We start from the raw sequence: 20,656 nt of genomic DNA on the forward strand, positions 1-20,656 counted from the left end.
CCACTGTTAACTGGCTTTATTTGTAAGGTACAATTTATTACTAGAGTAAATTGGGAATTATTTTTGCATTCTTGTTTACTTGGACTGAACAGAACCAATTACTCACTGTTTACCAAGAATGCCTTCATTAGTCCCACAGCGGGAAAAATGGATCTGACAACGGCCCAGTATGAATAAATACATGTATAGGGAAACAGATGCAGATAATAAGATGGATGGTGAGATTGCACATTATAAATATGATTCAGATATATAGGATTATACTATACAGGTTTAAAATGTAACAGTGCTGACTGTACAGTCTTATAGCAGCAGGTAGGAAAGCTCGGCGATCTCACACAGTGAGGGTGGATCAGCTTGTTACTGAAGCTGCTCTCCAGAGCAGACAGTGAGTCCTCCAGTGGGTGAGAGTCCTGGTCCATGATGGATGTCAGTTTAGCCAGGTCCCTTCTCTCACCCACCACCTGCACGTGTCCAGAATGCAGCTCAGGACAGAGCTGGATTTCTTGATGACCCTGTCCAGTCTCTTCCTGTCCCTCACTGTAATGCTGCTTCTCCAGTAGACCACACCGTACAAGATGGCTGATGCCACCACAGAGTCATAGAAGGTCTTCAAGAGTGCCCCCCTCACTCCAAAAGACTCAGCAGGTAGAATCTGCTCTGACCCTTCCTGTACAGTGCATGTGTGTTATGAGTCCAGTCCAGTTTATTGTTCAGATACACACCCAGATATATATTATAAGAGTCCACTCTGTCAATGTCTATTTCCTGGATGTGCATCTGTGATATGCCATCCCCTTGGTTTTTCCCTGTGTTGATCAGAAGGTGGTTTTGACCAGTCCACAAAGTTTCTACGTAAATCCTCTGTACTCTGCATCATCTGATCAGGCCAATACTCGGGTGAAGAAGAGGAAAAGAAAAAGGGCCCAGACATGCTCCATAACTCCACACAGTGCATCTGTGCAGGACTTTAGGAGCTGATGCCTTCTGGTTCTGCTGCTTTTTTGATGGTATAAAGGTTAGACCAGTGGTATGAGGGGTTGTGGGGGCCAGAGCAGAGGCTCTAGGTGGATGTAAGAGAGGCTGATGGCAAAGTTAGACCATGAATGAAAGGTTGGAATGCAGCTGCTGAGGGGGGAGAATGTGAGTGGGTGTTTTAAACAGTCGAACCTGTTAAAATATTGGTTTACACTCTTCACCCAACCAACTCAGGTTCCCCTCAGCCTGTGGGTGGTCTGCCTTGTATCCAGAAATGGTTTTCAAGATTCTCCACACCTCACTGATTTTTTCTGCAGCTGCTCCTCCATCCTCTTCTTGTAACTGACCTTTCCCTCAAATGTTCCTCCTTAACGCCTTCTGTATCTTCCTCGGGCCCTCCTTAATCCCTGATCTAAAAGATAGCAGATGGTAACATGTACGCAGCATTTACTTTAACGAGTAAACTCCCTTGGCAGATCAAAAGGCGTCATGCCTACCACTAACAGCTCAATGTCACAGCTTTTCTTTAATTGTGCATTGTCCTGGTTAACACTTTTCGAAAAAGTTCCTATTGTGTGTATTAAATGTTCTATTGATTTATAAGGAAAAGTAATAATCATAAATCTACCATTGAGTTGATTCTTATTGATGATAATGAGGATTTATTTACCATGGTGTTGATTTTATATTCAATCAAGTGCTAATGATAAGGGAGTATTGTAAAAAAAAAAAAAAAAACAGACCGAGGTAGAGTAAGATTAAAAGTTCAGGGCATAACTATGTGCAGGTTTTGAGAAATCTGATCTGTAAGCTGAATTCTTGCAATCCTGCTCAATCTAAGTTTTTGCAGAACCAAAGGGTCAGGTGGTAAGAACTGGTGAAATGGTTGAGTAAAGCAGTGGAGCATTCGGGGAAAGAATAAAAATAGTTTCGACTGGGTGAATTGATATCTTTGATTGATAGTTTTATCACTTGCTGTTGGCTTATGCTATTTGCTGAATAAAGCACCAACTTTGGAGTTAAAGTAACAGCATCCCCTCTTCAAATGAACATGTAGCCTCCCCCCTGATGTAAAAGCACCAGATTGGGTGTGACTAAGCTAGGCTGCATAATGAAGACTCTTGTCGGTTTATTCCAAATCCATAAATCAACTGGGAAGGGATCTCAGGCTTCCCATGTTGAAGGACGGGAGAGCAGGTGTGAAGGCTCTCTTCTTCTCCCAGAGTTGTTTTCCTGCGCTTCCGTAGCAGCTCAGAGGGGAGGTCGTGTCTGTCCCTGGGGAATACTGCAGTTTTACGCAGGGCTAGCTGATCCCTACTATTGGCGGTGAGAAATTATTAAAAAAACAGTGTTTGTACTGCACTAAAAAAACTTACTTAAGAGGTCGTGTAATAATATAAATACAGTAAGAGAAGAAAATGCAATAAAAAGAAATAGGGCAAAGGGAGAAGATGCAATTTGAGCAGCTCGAAGTGAAGAGGTTCTCTGCATTTGCTCCGTGCCCGAGGGATGAGTGAGCAGCCACGATACGGAGCCCAAGAGCTGGCTAAAGGTGCTTGCTCAAGGACACACCTGGTGCCAGTGGTGTAATATAAAGTTATATAGTATAGTATGTGAGGCTGGTGTAATTGTAATTTATCTTCTAATGGAGGAAACCTATATTATACATATATTATATTATAAAGTTTGGGGTCACCCAGAGAATTTTGTGTTTTCCATTAAAAGTCACACTTATTTACCAGCATGAGTTGTAAAATGAATGGAAAATAGTCTAATTGAAAAGGTTAAAAATAATGATTTGTATTTGAAATAATTAGTTTTAATCCTCAAACTTTGCTCTTGTCAAAGAATCCTCCATTTGCAGCAATCACAGCATTGCTGGCCTTTGGCATTCTGGATGTTAATTTGTTGACGTAATCTGGGCCTTCTGACGCAATGAGCAGACACATTATACCATTACTACGTACACTGCAGTGACAGTTGCTGGAATTGGGCCTCTATTTATCCTGAGTGAATATTGCAGCAAAAATCACATTTGCAGCTAGAATAGTCATTTACCACATTAGTGATGTAAACAGTGTATTTCTGAATCGTTCATTGCAAAAAAGTGCCTTTCTGTCAAAAATAAGGACATTTCTAAGTGACCCTAAACTTTTGAACAGTAATGTATGTATTTTATTTTGCAATAAAAGTCAACTAAAATAAAAGTTTTCTTATGTTGTATATTTTATTTTTTGTAATATGTTTCTTGTAAAATTCTTGAAATGTTTACAAAGAAATTACAACTTTGAAACATGTTTTGATAGGTTATTATTTTCACCACAGGAAAGAAATCACACTTATACTATAAATTAAATGCCTATATTTCACATTCTGACTTTATATAAAGTGTTTTCACTGTATTTTGAAAAAATCTCAGTAGCAATATTGACCCAGAACTCTACCTGACACAATGCAGTCTGCAGCAAGCAGACATGGTCTTGTTCTCAGAAACGACCTCAACCTCCATCAGCTCCTCTAGACTTTCCTCAGGCTGGTCCAAGTCCTCATGAGCTTCAGCCCACGCAGGCTGGGTCGCTTCCACCGACCAGAATGCCACTGGAACCTAGACAATACAAGAGTTCAGACCTGGTACAAAATTAGTTCTAGCTTCAGACCAGAGGATCCTTGTCACACACTGGTTCTGTCTCACCTTCAGTTGCATCTCATTTAGCATCGTCTGCAAGTCTGTGATGTGACTGGTCAGATCAGGGCTTGGTGCCTCCTCCAAAGTGACCCATGGCACCTGGACCAGAACAACCCGAGCAGCCATGCCCACGGGACCATCAATACAACCTGGACAGACAACCCATGGTGCCTTAAATGATTCATGCTTTTAAAGTGCATGTCTGGCTTCCTGAGGATTTAAAGGCAGGTTTTATCAGCTGTAATAGAATGTGTGTGTTGGACTTTAGAAATCAGGGGCTCACACTGAGACACTGAAATGGAAGGTGGTGAACCCTATGAAGAAAATTTGCCCTACAATTTATTAATAGTGATGACCACTACCTTTTATGTTGACTGGTTGGTGCAGTTGGATGGAATGTGAGGCTGGGGACATTGAGATTGTGAGTTTAAATCTAGTGTGACAAATGAATCTAAAATGAATCTAATTAAATATTGTTTGTTTTGATGATAACGTATCAGTCTTCAGTCAAAATTTCATTCATTTTATTTTCAATAGTAAAAAAACATACAATATTGAATTTAGAGTGTGATGCCTTTCAGGTGCTGAGGAAAAGTGTTCATAGATAGGTTCTGTAAACCTGTCAGAGTGAGAGCTTTGCACTTGGATCTTGGGAAGTAGTTCAAGTGGGCGCTCTTACCGCTCTCGTCAAATAGCACATTTTTGACGTATTTTCCCCGCTTGTAAGATAATCTCAGCAGTACGAAGGAGAAACGGTAGCAGCTCATGTTATACAACTTGTGATATAATGCAACAAAACGAACGTGTAAACATCTTTTATTCTGTTCGCTGGCTGGCTAGCAGCACAGCGGGGCCAAATTGGCGCCCTAGGCGAGATCATGATTTTGCACCATAAAAAAAAAATCCTAAATCAACATAAATGCAAGGTTGATAAAAAAACATAATGTAAACATAACATTGATAAATAACCATAAATCAGCATAAACGCAACATTGATGAATGACCATAAATCAGCGTAAATGTAACGTTGACGCTTAACCATAATGCAACATTGAAATAACGTTACCCCATCAACGTTGATTCACCTTTCAAAATCTATAATAATCAAATAGTTATTCAACCATAATTATAAATGTTGCCTCAACGTTGTCTCAATGTTGAAATGCCTGCTGGGGAGTCCTCTTAATGAACAATTCAATTTTTATGTAGTACCTTCTCTCGCCACATAGCAGCTGCATAAGCTCAGGAAACGGAAATGATTTGTTTACGTCCGTTCTCGGATTCGTTCTATTGTTACGTGACATCCAGGCAGCTCAAGCTCTGTAGCGAGCAGCAAGCACTCTAGTTTGTGATTCGTTCATATGGATACTTCGTTTTTTTGTTCTTTTGTCATGTGACAACTGTGGCTCAGCTACGGGGCTGTCTAGACTAATAAACAAGGAAATGAATGATGTCTGATATCTGAAGTTCATTTATTTGTCACCTGACATACATTATTTATTCATGGAACCATAATTAGTGGTCTTTGATTCTTGTAGATGTGTGTAGTTTTATTGTGTATATAATGTAAAGTGTGTTTGTAAATTAATACTTTCAAACGTTATATCAACATGTTGTTAATCATAGTTCACAGCTCAGGCACTGTAGCGAGCAGCAAGCACTACGGTTATTCTTTCATATGGATACTTACGGATTGTTCGTTCAGTCATTTGTGACAGTCGAGCCCTACAGGCTCCGTAGCAAGTAGCATCACTCTAGTTTGTTTGTGATTCATTTGTTCGTTCATTTGTCATGTGACCGTTGCTAAGCGACTGTCACGCTGTTAAACAACAATGGCGGGGAAGATTCAGGACATAAGTTACGTTAATGTGGTTCGTATTTGCTACTCTGGCTACTACGGTTCAGAAAAAGCATCCTTATATATGTCATGTCTGTTGTATTATGTCAGGTCTCTAGTGAGTTTTCAGTGGTGCATGGGTTAAGGTTGTGAGTGTAACGTTATTTTGTTGAAGTGACAGCGACGGTGATCGACAATGACAAATCGTGTTAATGCTATCTTTTGCTAATTTCACAATATTTGAGAACGTTCAACATTTAGGACTTATTCAGTCCTCGTTCTCTTTTAGCTACTTCTGTAACTAGAATACGAGCAACGATCAAGCTCCGTCCAATTACGCTTTATAAAACTGTAAAGACTGTCCTGATCACATACATACGACAAAACATTTTCAAAGCATCCACAAGAACAGCTAACGCTCTTTTGTTCTTCAAACAGCTGCCGTAACTAAGCAGCAGTGAGGACATGTTAGGCGTGTAAACCTGGGAGGAGCATGACAGCGACTCCTATTGCGATGTGATTTTGAACGCCGAAAATTTTTATTTTACTTAAATTTCAATTTATTTTTCCAAGCCACACAGAGCTGCAGTAAGGATGAAAGAGCCACATGGGTTGCTGACCCTTAGTCTGTATAGGATACAGGTGGACAGAACCATGCAGTAAATGGGAGGAGGGGTGTAAACTGACCGAAGAGGCTGAAATAAGACGTAATTTAGTCTTATTTGCAATTCTTTCATAGATAAATTCATGATATCTCATATTACCGATAATAATGTTATTATTGATAAAGCGTGGGGCCCCTCAAGTTTATGGGCCCTTTAGAATTGTCCTTACCCCCCCCCCCCCCCAGTGACACCCATGCTAAAGACAAAGGACAGGTGTGTCAGGTTCTGCCAGGCACTAACCTGTGCTCACCAGCGCATGTCTGTCTTTGGGCTGAGTCAGAGGGAACCGCCCAATCAGATCGCTGGCCTTCCACAAGTCAGATAGCAGGTTCTCCGCAGCTGACAGGAACAGAACCCAGAGACGCTCTGACAGTTGTTGATCGTCCGCACCTGTGGTGGGAGGTTCAGAGTCTGACAGGAGACACAGGAGACGGCAGGATAGACCTGCACACAGGTGAGAGACGGGTTTATGAACAGGTTGATGTCCGGGTGCATGTACAGGTGTGCGTAAAGGGGCGTTTACCACTGCAGATCCTGTATGCAAGTGCCCTTATTCCCTCCAACTCGTTCCGGAGGAAAGCGCCATCCGCTGAGCTGCCGAGTAAAGCTGCCAGCTGGTGGAAACAGGACATGACGTGACTGAGAGCCTCCTGGGCCCGCTCACAATCCCACTGGTTCCGACGCAAAGCTGTCAGCCCATCTACTGAACGACGCCACCGACTCATGATGTGGTCAAAGGCATGAGGTGAGGGGGGCGTCGAATCACTGTGTGGCAGTAAGGTTCGACACTCTCTGCAAACACACAGTCATGTTATCTCTGTCATCTCATGTCTCATAGTCAGTAGTGGCACTGGACCACACCACATGACACGCCTTGCCACAGCAGCACAGGTGAGGCATTCAGGTTTTTTGCGTCTTTTAATCTTATATTTAGGGCCAGTTAAATTTTAACAATTAAATGCATTAAGTCATTTTTTCTAACTTGTTCAAATTAGTTCTTTGCTTGTATTAGAATTGTGATTGACAGAATGAATAACATGATGAATTAACTTAAACTTTATGATGTTTACCAACAGAACACATTAATGCATTTTAAAACAGACAATCCTATGATGTATTTATAGATTTAAAATGACAAATTAAAGAGTACATTTACTACTAAATTTCGTACACACGGAAAAATGTCTTAATTTCCTTGAGGCTTTAAATGGTTAGAAAGGTGTTTGCAGAAAATCAAAGTTGTTGTCCTACCTGCTGCTGCTGATTCTTGAACTGCGTAGCACCTGGCAGGTTTCAGTAAACACTCAATAAGCATTTTTCTTCTCACGAGAGACTGTCAGTGTTTTTAATTAGTGCTCAGAGGCCAGCTGAGCCTGAATTCTCCCAGGATTGTCAGATTACCCTCAGCTCTCACCTCAGCGCACGGTTCACCACCAACCGCTTCACGTTTCAAACAGATTTTCCCCACTCAGCGACACACCCACTCTGATCATTGGCGACTCCGTAGTCCGAAACGTGAAGTTAGAGAATGCAGCGGTTATAGTTAAGTGTTTGCCAGGGGCCAGAGCGGGCGACATTGAGTCTTATCTTAAGAATATATAAGAATACATAAGAATGTATAAGAATAAGTACGCTAAGATCGTATTACACGCAGGAGCTAATGACGCCCGATTACGCCAATCAGAAGTCACTAAAACTTACACTGAGTCGGTGTGTTCGTTCGCCAAAACAATGTCGGACTACGTAGTTTTCTCCTCAATGTGACTAGCAAAAATGACGAAGTAATATGTGTTGTGGCTGATAATTACCTCTGTTGCGAGTCAGCTTCCATGTCGCTAGAGGCCACTCCGACTCGCCTTGTATTAGTGTTCTCTTGGTTGATTCTTTGTAGTGATGGGTAGATGAGGCGTCATGAAACGTTTCGATACATTGCAAAACTGTATTGATACTGTGCCGATACTGTGTCACTGAATACTGACACCTGCTGGACATTAAAACTCCCTACAGGCAACCTAGTTGACGGACTCATCTGACACTGATTTTGTGACCTAATATATACAATAATATAATTTAAGCCATTGTATGTTATATAGTATTATTTCATATCTTCATTTACATTTAAAATTTATATTTTTAGATACAGTCGATAAAGTGTATCATAACGTAAAAATCTAAGTGAACATGTTGTGAATGAAGATGCCTTTTTTTTTGTTTTTTTTTTAACAAATTTGGTCTCTCTGCCCACTGCAATGAGGAGATCTTGCCAAAGGTTATCTAGAAACAACACACTGCCATTTTAGTACACCATTTCCAAACAACAAGAAACAAATAATGCTGAATAACATGCCTAAAGAGGGTGCAGACAGCTGCTGTTCTGACTGCAGTCTACTGACGGCCTCATTGCACTTGGAGGAACTGCGGAGTGATTTAAATCTGGGGTCTAGAAGTGTTGCTGGGGTCAACACACTGTGAGGTGGTTTTGCTTAAATAGGAAAGTTCTGTCTAACAAATACGAAATTTAACCTGCATAAAACAATATGATTAGTAAAGAGTCACTTTGGAAATTAATCTGAATTCAGATAGATCAAGTAAAAACTTTTTAAAATGAATTAATTATTTTAATAATACACTTTCACTTTATTATAAAATTAAATCAAAAAAGAAACATTATTTTCCGATATGAGATGAATTATAGATGAATTTGACGATGAACGGCAAACGCTCAGGGATTCCATTCGGCAGATGCATCCCGACACATGCGCTTCCTTATAAACACAGTCTGGCGCGTCAGACAGTGACTGATACAGGAACTGTATCGGTCACGTGCTTTCCCGACGCGATACGCGCACCGACACAGTGTTTCGCTCTAAGAGCTCGACGCAGGCGCAGACGCATCGGTGTTGCCGGACCCATCACTAATTCTTTGTCTTTTCATTTCCTGCTAGGTCATTTCCTGTTATTAGTTTGATTAGTGTCGCCTGGGTTAGTTAGTATTTAGGCTCTCAGTTTATGCACAGTCTTTGTTGGTTTATTGTACGTGTGGTAGTGATAGGTAGATGAGGCGTCATGAAGCGTTTCGACACATTGCAAAACTGTATTGATACTGTGTCAATGAATACTGACACCTGCTGGACCTTAAAAATCCCTACAGGCAACCTAGTTGACAGACTCACCTGACACTGATTTGATGACCGAACATATACAATAATATAATTTAAGCCAATGTTCATGTTATATAGTATTGTTTCATATTTTCATTTCAATTTAAAATTGATATTTTTAGATACAGTCGATAAAATGAACATTGTATCATAACGTGAAAATCTAAGTGAACATGTGAATGGGATTCCAAAAACTTTATTAATCCCAAAGGGAAATGATTTTACACACTTTGATTGCTGTCACAGTTGAAGGGACAGACAAGGATGTAGGGAGATTAAAAATATTAATAAGTAGAAAGCTTTTTTTTTATTGCTCATTATCACATACAATGTAACAACAAAGTTGGTCTTCTGCATTTAACCCATCCCCTGGGGGAGCAGTGGGCTGCAATTCAAGGCAATCCAAATTCAGAAATCAAGTGGAAACTTGAACAGGAAAATTAAGAGATACCTTATTTTCCGACATGAGATCAAAATGGTCGCACACGGCGGAAAGCTTTTTTTTTAGCTTGAGGCTGCTCCATAATTATAGATCAATTTGACGATGAATGGCAAATGCTCAGGGATTCCCTTTGGCAGATGCAGCCCGACACGTGCGCTTTCTTAAAAATAGTTTGGTGCGTCAGTGACTTTTACAACATGATACACGCACCGACATGGGGTGAGCTCGAAGCATGTGCCGACGCTTCAGTGTTGCCGGACCCATCACTAGTGTTCAGGTTTGTCTGTTTGAGTGTTTTGTTTTTGTCTTTACTTACATGTTTACTTTAGTTCTTTTTGGTTTAGCTCGCCTGCTCATGCAGTGATCCTTAGTCAGGGGTATTTTGGTTATTGGTTTAAATGGGCAGTTATTACCTACCCTGTCTATGCAGCGTTCTTAGTTTGTGTCTATCTGTGTTTGCTAATTTAATGGTTTTATAATTTAAGTGTGTCAGTGGATTTTGGCGATTGGGTCCTCATCTCTCATCGGGTCAGGTTTTGCACTGCATCTAAAACCCAAGGTTGTAGGAGAACAAACCAACCATATGGAGGCGACGATTGGGAATATTCAGTGCGACATCACACCTGCTGTTGCCCTCACCTTATCTGCACCGGCTACTGGCCTGGTTTCGTCTTTGGCTCCGGTTCCAGTTCCACGCATGGTTTCGTCTTTGGCTCCGGTTCCAGTTCCACGCATGGTTTCGTCTTTGGCTCCGGTTCCAGTTCCACGCATGGTTTCGTCTTTGGCTCTGGTTCCAGTTCCACGCATGGTTTCGTCTTTGGCTCTGGTTCCAGTTCCACGCATGGTTTCGTCCTTGGCTCCGGTTCTGGCTACTCGTCTGGTTTCGTCTCTGGTTCCGGTTCCACGTCTGGTTTCATCTGGTTTCTACTCACCTACAAAGTACTCAATGATAAAGCTCCTTCTTATCTTAAAGACTTCATAGTTCCTTATGCTCCCAGCAGAACGCTTCGTTCTCAGAGCGCTGGGCTACTTGTGGTTCCTAGAGTCTTTAAATGTGGAACGGGAGGCAGAGCTTTTAACTCCAAGCTCCTCTCCTGTGGTACCAGGTCCCTGTTCAGGTTTGAGAAGCTGACACACTCTCCACCTTTAAAATCAGGCTTAAAACCTTCCTTTTTGATAAAACTTATAGTTAGAGATGGTTCATGTTACTGGCAATTATTGTTAGTCACAGGAACCATCTCTTAGTTAAGCTGCAATAGACATAGACTGCTGGGGGACTTAATTTATACACTGAGCTCCTCTGTTTCCTTCTACCTCTTGTCTTGTCTGTCCAATAACCTTCCATCATTGTTTTATGTTAAACTAACCTTGTCTCTTTCTCTCCAGTAGTTGTGCTTCTTCCCCCCCCCCCTCTCTCCTCCACTCTGTCCTCACCTACAGGTATCATTGGACTCAAAGTTTGGTGTCTGTGATGGGCAGCTGTGGATCCAACCATCCTGCCTGCATCCAGTCCCTGGTCCAACCATCCTGCCTGTGCTCTGTTGTTGTTGCTGTGCTTTTCTCTCTATCCTCTCACCCCAACCGGTTGAGGCAGATGGCCGCCCACATCCAGCCTGGTTCTGCTGGAGGTTTCTTCCTCGTTAGAGAGGGAGTTTTTCCTCTCCACTGTTGCTGTCAAATTAAATGCTTGCTGTATGTGGGATTGGTTGGGTTTAGTTGTGTGAGGTCTTAAACCTTACTTTGTAAAGTGCCTTGAGATAACTTTGTTGTGATTTGGCGCTATATAAATAAAATTGAATTGAATTGAATTATCATTACTTTACAATTTCCACATCAACCAAAACAGGAATTTTAAAAATGGATAGACATAACATTGCACTTTGAATTCATATAAAATCGGTATTTTATGCAATTACTGATGTAACTCCTACAGTAGATGAGTGAAAAATTACTTTACAAGTCCTTACTTTACAAGTGAAATATGACAAAAATACTAACATTATTTAGTAATTAGTTACACCGAACCCTGTATGATTGAAACTCTGAGTTCAGGTTTAAACTCAGAGTTTGTTAAACCTCCTTCTTGAAACGGACCCCTGCTACATGGTTCAATCAAGTAAAATTTGTTGGAAAAATACTGCATTTTTTCTGTAACCTCGGTAGCTGTGACCTTGGTGTGCTTAAATGATCTTTCTTCCTTCTCTGCAAGAACAGGGATTACCTGTGTGTACCATCTTTATATTTGATGTGCTTGGTGTTGCTCTGTGCTGTGTTGCTCTATTTCCCTGTGTAACCATGCACCTCCCAGGGTGGATACCCTCTATATTACAAGCTGTAATCTTTTCTTTTCTTCAGTGAGAGGAAGCTGCCTAGCTGTAAACTGCTCACTCCTTGCACTTAAAATCCTGAAGAAGGTCTCAACTGACTGTGTCTCTTTTATTTAAGAGGAGAAAAGGGAATTTTCAAGTTCCCTAATAAAACTGTATATTAAAGTAAGGAAGGCCCAGGCATGGGCAGCTTTCTGAAAAATGAAAATGATTCTTTATTGAAGAACTCCACCCACCAGAATCAAAATCGAGATATTCAATACCACATGCCTATAAATATTATTCAATGGCTGCGAAAGCTGGGTACTAACTAGCCAGCTCGAACACACCCTGGATAATTCTGCTACCAACTACTAATACTGGGCAATGTTGAATACCAAAAAAGCTGACCAAATCCCAAACAAAAAGATTTACCAACAAGTTGGCATTGACCATGTGAGCAAGATATTACAAAGGAGACAGCTTAAATCTTTTGGTCGCCTTTAGAAAAGAAAAGAGCAAACTAATTAACCAGTATGTCCTGTATTACCCAAAGTTCAGTCACAAGCGAAACCTGGTAGAAAACAGATGACACATCCCAAATATATAGAAAAACAACCAACAGGCCCCACTATCGGTAGACGAGATCGGGAATGCAGCTCAGAATAAAACAATGTGGCGAAAGATTGTGAACGCTTGTCCCCAGTGTTTGCAAACGACTGATGATGATGATGACGATGATAATGATGATGATATAGAGAACACTTTGCTCCTGAGAGTTAGATTGAGCCAATGTGTAATAGCTGAGAAGGTGTTTACCAAAGGAATAAATATTTGCAATCATTATTTAGAACAAGATAGCTTTTAAAATATGTAGATTATTCTCTGAATGGGGACCAGTTGCCACGAATAAACACTGCTGCTGGCTCAGAAAACTATAGGATTCAAGAAATTTAAGAAACTACCAACCTGACAAAGATGGTTTAGACATGTGTAGAAGCGGGGTAGTAAATATATTGGTACTGTAGAAGGATGTTGGAGACAAAGCTGCCAGGCAAGAGGATGACCACAGAGGTAATATATGCATGTGTTGAGTAGGAGTGAGGTCATGAATAGAAGATGCCCAGGAGTCAGGAGGAGACGGATGATTTGCTGTGGAGACCCCTGATGGGAACAGCTGTAAGGAAACAAGACAAATCTAGGACCATCCGGTTTGTCTGGTTCTCTAAACACAAAAGCGCCTTTTTATTTAATACAGATAGACTAATTATATTTATACTGCATTATACTTTTGGCAGGTATATTTATTTGCAGTATTTTCTAGTATATTTCTAGTATCTTTGTACTTCACACCTGGTAACGTTCTGTTTAAGGTTCGGGTTTAACTATAACAGCCGGCCTAAGTAATAACCACAGTCTCTCTTTACTGATGCTGCTCTCGTCATTCCGCAGCCGAGCGGTTGCCAAGGTAACACGCCCCCCCCCCCCCCCCCCCCCCGGTGTCGGCCGCGCGCCGCAGTGAGGCGGAGGAGATACGGTGAGTCACTCGTGAGTCAACGAGACCAGAACTGGACAGCGACTGGACAATAACGGACCAACACCCCCAAGACGTCTGGGCATTTCAGCATGCTAACGTTAGCCTGTTAGCTTCCTGCCGCCGAAGGTCACAGGAGGCAACGGCGAAACGTTAACGCGCGACGGTCAAGCGCGTTGTTGCTTCATCCACATCCACGGGCTGCAGACCCGTCCAGCAGCAGGTGGAAGGAAACGGTGCCAACATGGCAACACGAGCAGCAACTACCGATGTCACTCGCTTCCGAGAAACACAGAAGCCGAGCCAGTAGCAGGAAAAGAGCAACTGGTGACGGGGAACGCCACCTCCACGACTGAGCAGGTGAGCAGCTGCGTGACGTCACAGCCTGTTTTAGTTTTCTGGAATCTGCTAATTAATTGGAAGATTGATTAAAGCAGGATGCTTATTAAAGAGGCAGATGTGGAACAGCTGGAGCAGCACATTCGTGTTACATTTAGTTTTTTATCTGCTGTCTGAGATTAGCACTGATTGCTTTGAATTTAAAGTACTATTTACTATGTTTTAGTATTTCAAGTCAGGGATCGCATTAGAGGTCATTCTTGGTGGCTCAGTGGTGTTGGGTTGGGGAGTAGAAGGTCCCACGATCAATCCAACGACGTCTGGTCTGGCTCATACATTGGTCTCGGGTTGTGGCCACGTAGAGCAAGTCAACTGAGGGTCAGCTGTAGCTGTAGTTCATAGGAAGATGAGAAGCTTCTTTACATAAGGAGCGTGAAGCTGCAGAATGAGCAAAGTTAGGCTGACCCACCATAAATCTTCCGTTTAGAATTATGGATTAGATGGACACCAGTGGCTGAGTACAGCTGTAGAAAGCAGACACTTCTGAGCCTGAAACAAGTGCTGTATAGACATGTAAGGGTGCTCTCTGCATCATAAACATGAGACATGCTTCAATAGTATTTACTGCTTATTTTGCAGAGGACAAACAGCTGATCATAAGCATGTGATCACATTTGTTTCATTTCTGTAGTTAATGCATAGAAATTGTTGCCATAGTAACATCAGCATCCCCATTGCTCCCCAGTTATGTAACAACTGCAGTCTATAAATACACTACGCAAAGTTAATGTGTGTAGCTGGTAATAAATGAACATCAGTATCAAATATTAAAAAAAAATCTGCTCAACTCGAACTTTGATAAAAATGGTAGAGTGAGAGTTGGATTCTTGGGCCCAACAGCACAAAAAATCAATTTACAGTCTGTGGGTACAGGAACCATCCTGAACAGGCAGCTGGACAGAATGACCATCAAAACAAGCTGCTCTGTAGATTTTACAGCACGTTTAACATGTTACATAACATAGGTTAAAAATAAGTCTCAGACCTCGCTGGTGGGCTTGATGATGCTGTAGAGCTCCACAAAACCACAACACACACAGTGCTTTGCATTGTGTGAAAATGTCCTTTTCTTTTTTTCAATTGTTTTCACAGCAAAACTGGTCTTCCCATTTGTCACATATTTCAATGCTAACTTTGTCTGACTTAGAGTCTGGATGTACAAAGCTTTAGAATCTTCCAAAATGTTTCTTATTGTTTTTTTTTATTTATTTATGATGTTGGTGATATTTGTTATTATTTATTTGTTTACTGGTACTGATGCGATAGTATTTTACTTTAAACTATCGTAGCTCAGTAATGAACAGAAGTACCTTCCACACCAAAATATACTGTCCCATATAAAGGAGGATAGTATGACAGTGTTACTATGTGACAAGTATTTCAGTATGGCCTATTGTCACAGATCTGGCTCCATTGTCTTGCTCACCTGCACTTTCTGTTTTGTTTTACTATGTCTAGTCCAGTTCCTGTTTGTATTTGTTCTGTCTAGCTTTATGTTCAGTCATGTTATTTACAACCTGCATCTAATCTGTAATCAAGCCCTGTATTTAAGTTCCATGTCATGCCATGTTCCCTTGCCAGATTGTTGTCATGTTACTCTTGTTACCTGTGTCAACTCTCCAGTGTTCATGCCGAGTAACTCCTTTGTGTACCAGTCCTGGATCTCGTTTTGACCTTGCCTTGACTGCTCCTTGATGTTCTTCTGCTTTTAGACTCTGCCTAGCTTGCTGAACCTAGCCTGGATAGTGACTGCCTTTTGCCTGCTCCCTTTCTGTACTGTCGCTATTTAATGCTCATTGAGAGAGCATTAAACCCTATAAAACCACAGTTTTGTCTTAGCTGTGCATTTGGGTCCTGCGTCCCCTGCATTTCGTGACACCTATTCATCTTCTCAGCAAACTGGAAATGATAAAAGAAATACTTGTATCTTAATTTGTGACGCTCTGGAACAGTTTCAGTTTTACATAATGTCACTTTCAAGGTTGGAGGCTGTGGACAGTAACTGTCTTTCCATCCTCTCAGACTGTCTGACTCAAATGATTTGGAATCAGTTGGAGGCAACACTTAGGTGTAATTGACTGTTTTTTTAGTCAGGTGATGGCCTCTGGTTGAGTTAACCCTGCCCATGTGTCTCTGTCTGCTGATTTAGGTGAGACTGACAGCCAATAAGATGTGTCAGGTGGCGGAACCAGAGCCAGGACAGGAGATGGAGGGCAAGGTGAGACATCCTGCCATTCATCACTGCAATATTACCACTATTATTTGTTTAAAAAGACCCACTTGTTTATTAATACATTAACATGTGGTGCATTCAAGGTGCACACCTGGGCCCAGTCTCTGGTTTACACTCTAGAGGAGCTGGAGTGTAAAATTTGTTACAGCAGATATGACACACGCAGCCGGAAACCTAAGCTGCTGGGCTGCCTGCATCGAGTCTGCGCCAAATGTCTGAAGAAGATGGTCGACATGGGTGAGTTCACCTGTGAGCTGGACATGGCTCTGCCTGTGTTCAGTGAGTGGACCTACCAGGCTTTACGAGTCGCAACTATCGAACCTTTGACGTGAACCAGTCCTGGAAAAACTACCTTTAAGATGAGACAGATACTCAGCTGATACTCAGCTGTCATAGTTATCTAGTCTTTATGCTGAAACAGCTCAGCTCCTCCTTTTGTTTCCATTTAGTAAATATTTGTCTGGCAAGACTGGCCCTCAGGTACTTCACCTGTACTCTGCTGTTGTTAAATGCATTTTAGACACATAATTTCCCAGCTGTTCTTGTCTTAAGACAAATTTAAGTTAAATTTTTGACTTTGACTTTTTGAATAAGAGAACAATTATATGCAGATTATAGATTGTCTGCAGTCATCAACTGTCCAGTCGGTCCAGATCAGTTTACTGATGGATGCTTCTGACTGACTGGTTGTCAGGAGAGTCTTCGCCATCTGTCATCAGCTGTCCATTTTGTCGCCATGAGACCCATGTTCCAGATGAAGAGGTGAAGCTTTATTCTTAACCAACATGTGGGACTTTATTTTAAAACTTTCCAATCAAACAGTCGTTGATCATCATCTTGTTCTTAAGGGGTGGTTGGTGGAGGATGACCGACACATTCTGGCTGTTCTGTCATGTCAGGATCGAGCCCGGCGAGGAGCAGGTGGGGGGGAGGTGGTGCTCAGTCCCAGCAGTCTGACAGGTAAGAAAACAGTTAACTGTTTATCTTGACCTCCTCTATTTAATGTGTGCAAAAGTATAAGGTGCATCTGTAAGCAGGAGGCATGGACTCGTCCCATCGCTCCTCAGACTGTCTCGTCATCACCATCATGGAGCTTCCTGATGAGACTCCATCCTCAGATTCACTGAGCATGCTCAACGTAGTGGGACTGTACCGGCCTCCCAGCCTCGACTCCTTGCCCTGCAGCCTGCCTGTTCAGAAGTGTCACACCTGGACGTCCCGCAGCTTCCCCCGCTGCCTGCTAGGGGCACTATGTCTGGTCAGTGCAAGCATTCAGAGTGAGACCAGTCCAACCTGTTTGTGGTGTTCTCTCAAAGGTGTGGATGTGTCTGTGTGCAGGTCTACTTCAGCTCCCTGCCTCTGGGGATCTACTTGCTGATGATCAGTCAGCTGTGGCCTGGCGTGGTTCTGGTCAGTCTGGTTCCCTCCACATTGCTGCTGCTCGTCCTTTACGGCTTCTGTCAGTGTCTGTACCACGAGGTGATGGAAGTGCTGGCTGCCCACCGACACACACTGTCGTGACCAGAATACGAGATGTGATCGAGCTGCAGCAACGACTGTGGCTGCTGATCATTAAACTGTTTCTAAATGTTACTGTTTCAAAAGTTGATTCACCTGCTCAATCATTAAAATTGAATTCAGATTACGGACACGTTTTTGAACCATGTTCATCTACAATCAACTGAGAATTAAATGCAATGAAAGCTTAGACAAACTGAATCTGCAGCAACACAACTGTTTATGACAATGAAGTAATGTTTAGGTTCCTTCACCTTCTGGATGTTGTTCATCCAAAGCAGAGCAAACTGAACAGGAAGTCCAAATGGGATGGAATCAGCTTCTGAACCAGAGCAGAACATGGACATGTGCCAAAATGGATCTGTTGCCATAATGAAGAGAAACACCAGAACATCAATCAACAAAACTGAGAACACAGAAACTGAGCAACCAACAAACCACGCACATAACAAACCTGTCCACTCTGACACCACCCGCCTCCTGATACTAGCGTTACCTGTCTCCTCCCTGCAGGTGCATCATTGCTTCCTGATGGACTAAATGATTGCGTGTTGATTCAGGGCTAGTCAGAGGATGTTAAAGCTGAACCGCTGCACTGTGGACTATCAGAGACCTTAATAATGGGAAAAACATGTAAATGTTCAATATGTTTAATGTGAGAATCCTCCATTGTATGTCAAGATGTGTATCTGTGAGTCAGTACAGACGAAGGTACAAAGCAGTTAGCATAGCTTAGCTCAGAGACAGGGAACTACTAGCTTATTTTAGAACATGACTATGTCCAGGTTTTAAGCTTTGAGTTTTGAGGTTTTAAGCTACAGTAAGCTAATAGCTAACTAACAGCTGGACTATGAGTATAATGTGCCATCGTTATAATCGTAATGATCAATGACTGCTGTGAGACTTATGATGGCAGCTGACCTCTTATGTCAGAACATAAAAACAAAAGAAACACTATATACTGTGTTTTCCTGTCAATGTACAAATGCTGCTACTAATATACAGAACACAGACTTTACCTAATTCAGCATTGTTACATATTTTAAAATAAATTAAACCAAAATTAAACATATAATCACCAAAATAAATATCAAGCTAAAGCTTCACATTGTTACATAAGGGGCAAACGGGGACTAAGCTGTGCCCACTAAGAGTGGGAGAGAAAAGGCTGCTAAGGCCCACAAACAAAACCAGAGAGGAGGACCCAAATGCAACAACCTGTAGACAGAAATCATAATCAATGGTTTAAATCATAAATAACCACAAGGAAAATACAAGGCCAGAAGGCTGAACCATAACACACATGAATGCAAGGTTGTGGAACCAAAACCATCAATGCACTATATTCAATTCAATTCAATTTTATTTATATAGCGCCAGATCACAATAGAGGTATCGCAAGGCACTTGCAAGGTGCCACTTTCTGTTTTATTTTGTTGACATTTCCAGTTTATTTTTTTTATTCTTTGCCTTGATTTACCAGTCATATGATCCGTCAGCTGTCAATAATCAGTAATTAATCCATTCATTTAAGCCCCAGTATTCACACCAGCCAGTTGCCAGATTGTTGTGTGACCCCACCACTTTCCAGCACTTTCCTCCTGTTTTGACCGCCTAGCCTAGCCCTCCTGTTGCCTGTACGTTACGACCTGTGCCTGTTTTTTTACCTCTACCTGACTTGTCCTTGTCGGTTCCTCAATCTGTACTTACCTGTGTTTTGACCCTCGCCTGTATGACCAAGATTGAGCTCTGTCAGGAATTTTAGATGGGAAGCAAGGCACCGGGGTCTGCAGACCCAGGTTCCCAACTAGCCCTGCTATCTATCCCACCATCCCTTGCCACCCTCTATCAAGAAATATGCAAGCTAGACCCAGGGGCCACGGTACTACTACCCAAGACATCACAAGCAGCACATCCAGAAAAACCCTCCGTCACACTTTCACATTTTCTCACTCAAGCATGCTCATGCTCACTCTGTGCCATTTCCCTCTCAAACTAATACACTCAGGGCCCAATGAAGACCACAACCCAGGTAGCCCCTCCTACCTACCTCACCCCACCTCTCTGTTGTAGGCCCAAGCAGCACCCAGAAGATGTCGGACCGCAGGCAGGCAGCGTGTCACCCAAGCATGGGCAGCATGCAAAAGCCTCCTCTGGGCACCGGCAGATGTTCAAGTCCTCAGTAACGCTTAATTTCTTTTTAGTTTTGCGACACAGAGGGCAGAAAGAAGTGTGTGATGTATTTGTCTCTAGGTTAAGCCTACTTAGATCTCCTACAGAAAGGCAGAAAGTAGTGGTTCCTGGGATTGGACACTTGATCCAGATTAACAGGTGTTCACGTAATCCTTGTCAAAACTATTGCAGAAGGTAAACATGGCCAGAATGCATGTACTGTAGGAATCTGCTGTGTTATCTGTACAAAAAGGGTAAATGTTGGAGTTTGTCAGACCCATAAGATAAGAAGATAAGTAAAAATTTAATAGTCCCACAGTGGGGAATTACATTACTTACACAACAGCAAAGTACAGAGTAGAGAATATTGCGACAGAATAATGTGATTTTTGTGCTGGCACAGTACAACGCAGTACAGTATAGCAGTAGAGTTAATATGAGGTCAATGGAAGAGTTATTGCAATAAAAATCTTGTACCAGTTTGCACAAATATTGTACAGAGGAGATTACTCTGTAACCACTGATGCAGTGGGTGAGTGAATGTAGTGGGAGGTAGTTAGCAGTTCTGATTTTACAGTCTGATAGCAGCAGGTAGAAAAGATGTGCAATATCTCTCCTTCATACAGCAACAGTGAATTAGTCTGCTACTGAAGCTGCTCTCCAGAGTAGACAGTGAGTCCTCCAGTGGGCGAGATTCCTGGTCCATGTCGTGTCCATTGTATAGG

The 20,656-nt window shown here is 42.0% G+C and overlaps 2 protein-coding genes and 1 long non-coding RNA gene across 8 annotated transcripts; 2 read left to right on the forward strand and 1 right to left on the reverse strand.

Annotated features, from left to right (window-relative positions):
- On the reverse strand, positions 1-8,114 carry zgc:109913 (regulator of G-protein signaling 9-binding protein). Of its 2 annotated transcripts, none has more exons than XM_029150961.3 (6): positions 7,975-8,114; positions 6,690-6,958; positions 6,407-6,556; positions 3,671-3,813; positions 3,423-3,583; positions 1-1,390 (listed from the first exon to the last, which is right to left on the reverse strand). In XM_029150961.3, the coding sequence occupies exons 1-6, from the start codon at positions 7,995-7,997 to the stop codon at positions 1,333-1,335; spliced, it is 804 nt and encodes a 267-aa protein (XP_029006794.1). In that variant the 5' UTR covers positions 7,998-8,114; the 3' UTR covers positions 1-1,332. The 2 variants fall into 2 exon arrangements, with proteins under 2 accessions (XP_029006794.1, XP_029006793.1); XM_029150960.3 differs by having other exon boundaries at positions 6,407-6,610.
- LOC129604101 (uncharacterized) lies at positions 6,480-11,577 on the forward strand. Its single transcript, XR_008694717.1, has 3 exons — positions 6,480-6,620; positions 6,698-6,911; positions 7,005-11,577. It is a non-coding gene; the product is annotated as an uncharacterized LOC129604101 (long non-coding RNA).
- Positions 11,578-13,565: 1,988 nt separating this feature from the next.
- LOC114855642 (E3 ubiquitin-protein ligase RNF182) lies at positions 13,566-18,716 on the forward strand. 5 transcript variants are annotated; one of them, XM_029150967.3, is made up of 7 exons: positions 13,566-13,969; positions 16,158-16,226; positions 16,325-16,478; positions 16,936-17,003; positions 17,090-17,201; positions 17,276-17,499; positions 17,580-18,716. In XM_029150967.3, exons 2-7 carry the CDS (start codon positions 16,179-16,181, stop codon positions 17,760-17,762), a joined length of 789 nt encoding a protein of 262 aa, XP_029006800.1. In that variant the 5' UTR covers positions 13,566-13,969; positions 16,158-16,178; the 3' UTR covers positions 17,763-18,716. The 5 variants fall into 5 exon arrangements, with proteins under 5 accessions (XP_029006800.1, XP_029006797.1, XP_029006798.1 ...); XM_029150964.3 differs by having other exon boundaries at positions 17,279-17,499; XM_029150965.3 differs by having other exon boundaries at positions 17,141-17,201.
- The last annotated feature ends 1,940 nt before the right edge of the window (positions 18,717-20,656 follow it).

This window comes from Betta splendens, chromosome 5 (genome assembly GCF_900634795.4).
Source record: "Betta splendens chromosome 5, fBetSpl5.4, whole genome shotgun sequence".
In the NCBI taxonomy this organism is placed as follows: Eukaryota; Metazoa; Chordata; class Actinopteri; order Anabantiformes; family Osphronemidae; genus Betta; species Betta splendens.

What these genes read in the sequence shown, in the direction of transcription:
- zgc:109913 (XM_029150960.3), bottom strand. Translation starts at nt 7,997, where the DNA reads ATGGAAGCTGACTCGCAACAGAG. An exon ending in ACATGCGCTGGTGAGCACAG is followed by an intron (nt 3,814 to 6,406) that starts GTTAGTGCCTGG and finishes TTGTCTGTCCAG; the next exon opens with GTTGTATTGATGGTCCCGTG. An exon ending in TGCAGACTGCATTGTGTCAG is followed by an intron (nt 1,391 to 3,422) that starts GTAGAGTTCTGG and finishes GCTATCTTTTAG; the next exon opens with ATCAGGGATTAAGGAGGGCC.
- LOC114855642 (XM_029150967.3), top strand. Translation starts at nt 16,179, where the DNA reads ATGTGTCAGGTGGCGGAACCAGAGCCAGGACAGGAGATGGAGGGCAAG. An exon ending in GACAGGAGATGGAGGGCAAG is followed by an intron (nt 16,227 to 16,324) that starts GTGAGACATCCT and finishes GGTGCATTCAAG; the next exon opens with GTGCACACCTGGGCCCAGTC. An exon ending in TGCTAGGGGCACTATGTCTG is followed by an intron (nt 17,500 to 17,579) that starts GTCAGTGCAAGC and finishes GTCTGTGTGCAG; the next exon opens with GTCTACTTCAGCTCCCTGCC.